Source organism: Procambarus clarkii, chromosome 27 (genome assembly GCF_040958095.1).
Source record: "Procambarus clarkii isolate CNS0578487 chromosome 27, FALCON_Pclarkii_2.0, whole genome shotgun sequence".
NCBI lineage: Eukaryota > Metazoa > Arthropoda > Malacostraca > Decapoda > Cambaridae > Procambarus > Procambarus clarkii.
Window position 1 is genome coordinate 20,117,866 of NC_091176.1, and position 5,028 is coordinate 20,122,893.

General features: G+C 44.6%; 1 protein-coding gene across 1 annotated transcript; it reads right to left on the minus strand.

Annotated features, from left to right (window-relative positions):
- Positions 1 to 2,788: 2,788 nt before the first annotated feature.
- LOC138369188 (uncharacterized) lies at positions 2,789 to 3,202 on the minus strand. Its single transcript, XM_069332127.1, has one exon. It carries the CDS (start codon positions 3,200 to 3,202, stop codon positions 2,789 to 2,791), a length of 414 nt encoding a protein of 137 aa, XP_069188228.1.
- Between the last annotated feature and the right edge of the window lie 1,826 nt (positions 3,203 to 5,028).

Consider the following 5,028-nt stretch of genomic DNA (forward strand, 5'->3'; position numbering starts at 1 on the left):
TACTTTCATGATTTCGTCTCTATTTATGTTTAGCTTCAAGTTTGCACTTCTATTCCTTTATTTTGTTCTCCTATCTCCAGTCTTTTGCTTATACTGTTGCATAGCTGTTTCTTATTGCATCTGCTGGACATTTCACCTCAACCGGTAGAGTTTTGCCAAATAGGCGATCGAACCCGTCTTGCCCAAATGGCTAGGCACTCATCTGTATCTTCGTTCTTCTATCCTAGCTCCTTGTCTTTATATCCCAGCTCTTTGTCTTCTATCCCAGCTCCATTTCCTTATATCCCTTCCAAGTGCATCATAGGCAGTCATACTGGATTACTGCTTTCTCCTATTGACTTCTCTCACATCTATCCCTTTAATGTCTTCCACAAACATTCTCTCGCTTTCCTGTCTACCGTCGTGGTCTCCTCGGCTCTTCTTACAATCTGACAAGCGTTAAATATTAAATGGTTTTGCTTAAGCTGAAGCGTATGAACCTAGACGTTCCACCTAACCTATTATGTGTGATAGGTTCAGGAAAGGGTCAATATTTCGGTGATTTTTTAATTAAAAAAAATCAGCGTGATTTTGAAGCTATGATCGATTGCGTCAATATTGCGGCGCACTAACTGTAAGAACAGGTTGCACAGGCAAGACAAATATTGAAATAGAGAAGAAGAGAGGAGCAAAAATAATAAGTGCAAGAAAAAACACTCACAAACATACGAAGAAAAAGCAAGCAGAATAAAAGCGTAATTGCAAATAAAAAAAGAGGAAGAGAAAACATGGTTCAAATAAAATTAATCCTTCGCTTTGCAGGGAAGTAGTAAAGATATTTTAAACTTTATGTTGGTATTTAAAAAGTTGGCTTTGTCGTCGGAGTTTGTGAATGCAGTCGTTCTGGGTGGAAATGCCTCCAGAGACAATAACAGAGAGACCAGGAGGAGGAGAAGCGTTGGTGGGGTGGTAGTGGAAAGTTGTTGTTGTTGTTGTTGTTGTTTTAGATTTAGCTGCTCTGAACACAAATTTCCATGAAGCACGGGCTATGGTGAGCCCGTAGCTCAGCTCAGTTATTCACCATAACCTTATTACTGTGATACCTGGGTCAAAGTTTTAAATGATGGTAGAGTTTCCTTCATTTAGCACTGTTTTTTCTTGTTTTAATAACATTATCTTGGTTGCAGATATAGATGCACAGTTCTCACTAGTGTGTCCCATTCTTCAACTGTTTTTTAACCATTGTAGTCGCTGTTGATTTTGCATTTAATGCAGCTGCTCTTGTTGGTTGAAAGTTGAGTTTGATGCGCAGGGATTCAGTTGTTTCACATTCCAGTAAGTAGAGCAATAGCTGCTTCTCTGCATCTGTTCCACAGATATGATACTTTTTAACTACTGGGTTTATTACCTCCCAGCACCACTTGTAGCCAAGTCTGAGTCTGTGTATGGCTACTGTAATGTCTCTGGATATCTTTTTGCTAGGCTTAAAAGAGAAGTACCCACTGGTTTGTTAGTACCACATCGCAGTGGTACTGCTACTTTGGCTAGTTCCGCTACTTTGGCTAGTTCCGCTACTTTGGCTAGTTGACACTTTGGCTACTTTTGATAGTTGAGAGTATTTTCTTCTTGATTTCCTCCTTAATCTGTGAGGAGTGTGAGTGTGTGTGTGTGTGTGTGAGAAGTGTGTGCTACTCGGAACAAAATTTCCATGTAGATGGGCTGTTGTTGTTAGTTGTATTAGATGCAGCTGCTCAGAACGTAATATGCAATTTAGCACGGGCTGTTGATTGCATGCTGGGCCACCAGAGGGAGTGGACGTATCGGCTGCTCACTCCAGTCGTGGGTGTGCCCAACTATCGGCTGGTCATTGGTGTGGTGGTTGGCTGGGGCCTTGTGCCCGTCGTGATCTGTGTGATGGACGGACCCTTGACCACCGTGATATGGTCTCAGTCAGTTGGCTTGGAGTATTTCGGCGATGTGGTTTACCCTACAGTGGAACAGACGTTATTTGAAGTGCTGGGTTTCGACGTGGGTGCCGTGTGTGGAGTAGAACTGTTGATGAAGCATGGGGCCGTGGTGAAGTTCTCCTCTGGCGAGGACTACCGGGTGTTTCTGCACCGATTTGAAGGGCGTACTTTCCCGTTGCCGGGTACTTTTTGGGTTGGTTGTTATCTCCGACCGCAGTGGCATTTCTACTTACGTCATTGTACATAGTGCCCCTACTGAATTCCCAGAAGACTTGTTGAGGAGTTAATTTAGGTAGTTTGAAAAGGTAGTGAGTGTGAGGACGAATGATATATCCTCCGGTCGCTTGAAGGGCGTCCTCAACGGCATCCAGACGCTGGAGATGAGGCTATGATGATATCCCTTCGCCTGACAGGCTGATGGGGTACTACATCCGTGTTTATTACGCCCGGAAGCCGCGGACCTGTTTCCGTTGTGGGTTGTCAGCCCACATAGCTGCAGGATGCTCTGCGGGCGCCAACTGACTACGTTAATCTATTCCGCGAGGAGGACCCCCCCCCCCCCTGATTGTTGACGAGGCTCCGACGTGTGTGGGTGTTCCCTTGAATGGCGTGTGTGTACGTAGTACTCACCTAGTTCTGCTTGCCGAGGGTTGAGCTTTGACTCTTTGGTCCCGCCTCTCAACCGTCAATCAAATAGTGTTCAGATTCGTGAGCCTACTGGGCTCTATCAAATCAACATTTGAAACTGTGTATGGAGTCAGCCTCCACCACATAACTACTTAATGCAATCTATCCGTTAACTACTCTGACACTGAAAAAATTCTATTTAGTGTCCCTGTGGCTCATCTGGGTACTAAGTTTCCCCCTGTGTCCCCTTCTTCGCGTTCCACCCATGGGACGTGAGGTTCCAGGGACGTGAGGTTCAGCTCCTTTAGCCTTTTCTCGTAGCTCATACCTCTTAGTTCTGGGGCTAGCCTGGTGGCATACCTCTGAACCTTTTCCAACATCGTGTCGTGCTTGACTAGGTACGGGCTCCATGCTGGGGCCACATATTCCAGGATTGATCTTACATATGTGGTATACAAGGTTCTGGATGAATCCTTACACAGGTTCCTGGAGGCCTTTCCTATGTTAGCCAGCCTCGCATATGCCGCAGATGTAAATCTTTTGAAGTGGGCTTCACGAGACAGGTTTAGTGTGATATCCACTCCTAGATTTTTCTCTTTGTCCGTTTCATGAAGTACTTTCTCTCCCATTCTTTATCTTGTGTCTGGCCTCCCGTTTCCAACGACTAATTTCATTATCTTACATTTACTCAGTGTTGAACTTTAGTAGCCATTTGTTGGACCATTCATTCAGACTGTCTTGATCATCTGGTAATGTACTCATTGTTTTAATCCATCCTCCTCATAATTTTTGCAACATCAGCAAACAATGAGAAGAACTATTCTATACCCTCTGGGAGTATGGGAGACCATTTACATATATCAGAAACAGTATAGGTCCAAGAACTGAACCCTGCGGGACTCCACTGGTGACGCCTCGCCAATTTAAGACCTCTCCCCCTCACGGTGACTCGCTGTCTTCTGTTGCTTAGGTACTCCCTTATCCAATGGAGTGCCTTCTATTTCACTCCTGCCTGTATCTCCAGCTTTTTCACTAGCCTCTTGTGTGGTACTGTGTAAAAAGCTTTCTGGCAATGCAAAAATATGCAGTCTGCCCACCCTTCTCTTTCTTGCCTGATTTTTGTTGCCTGGTCGTAGAATTCAATTAATCCTCTGAGGCAGGACTTGCCATCCTTGAGTCCATGTTGGTGCTGTGTTACAAAGTTCTTTCGCTTTAGAGCTTTTCTCTAGCTTTTTTCGCACAATCTTTTCCATCAGCTTGCATGGCATGTTAGTTAGCGACTCTGGCCTTTAGTTCAATGCCTCCTGTCTATCCCCCTTCTTGTATATCAGGACTACATTAGCCGTCTTCCAATTGTTTGGCAGTTCCCCTGTTACCAGTGATTTATTACACACTATGGAGAGTGGCACACTTAGTGCTTCTGCAACTTCCTTTAGTATCCATTGTGAGATTCTGTCAAGCCCAACAGCCTTTGTCACATTCAGCTCCAACAGACACCTTTTGACCTCATCACTAGTGAGATCAAATTCCTTCAAGGTTGCTTGGTCTGCCTACTCCTCCTTTAGTGCAGGGAGCTTCTCCTTGTTCTATTGTGAAGACCTCCTAGAATCTCTTGTTGAGTTCTTCACACACCTCTTTGTCCTTCTCTGTGTATCTATCCTCCCCTTTTCTCAGTTTCATCATTTGTTCCATCATTGCTGTTTTTCTCCTGAAGTGGCTGTGGAGCAGCTTTGGTTAGGTCTTGGCTTTACTCGCAATGTCATTCTCATACTGTCTCTCTGCTTCCCTCCACACTCTGAGGTACTCATTTCTGGCTCTCTGGTCTCTCTCCCTGCTCTCCGGTGTTCTGTTATTTCTGTAGTTTCTCCATGTTCTTTTACTCAGTTGCTTCGCTACCTTCCATTCCTGGTTGAACCATGGGTTTTTCTGTTGTTCATCGTGTTTCTCCTTTTAGACCTGGATAAACTTGTCTGCAGCTTCCTGTCACTTCTGGATGACATAGTCCATCATATCCTGTACAGTCTTGTCTCTAAGTTGTTTCCCATAGTATTCCCCTTAGGAAGTTCCTCATCTCGTCATATTTCCCCTCTTCGGTAATTTAGTCCTTTCTCTTCCGATCCCAACCTTGGATAGGTTATCCCACCTCCACCAAGTACTCAAATGTCAATATACTGTGGTCACTCATTCCTATGGGGGCTTCAAATTTGATATCCCTTATTTCTGACTCATTCAGGGTGAAAATCAAGTCGAGTCGAGCTGGTTCATCATTGTCTCTTACTCCTGTGCGTTCCCTGACGTGCAGGCTCAGAATGTTCCTTTTTAGCCACTTCCAAAAATTTAGCTCTACATGTATCTACACCACCATGTGGGTCCCCATTCTCCTAGTCTATCTTTCCATGGTTGAAATCGCCCATAATTAAGAGTCTTGAGCAATTCCTGCAGGCAACTGAAGCTG

Bases quoted from the DNA above. Each gene is read 5' to 3' on its own strand.
- LOC138369188 (XM_069332127.1), bottom strand. From the start codon at position 3,202: ATGGGAGAGAAAGTACTTCATGAAACGGACAAAGAGAAAAATCTAGGA.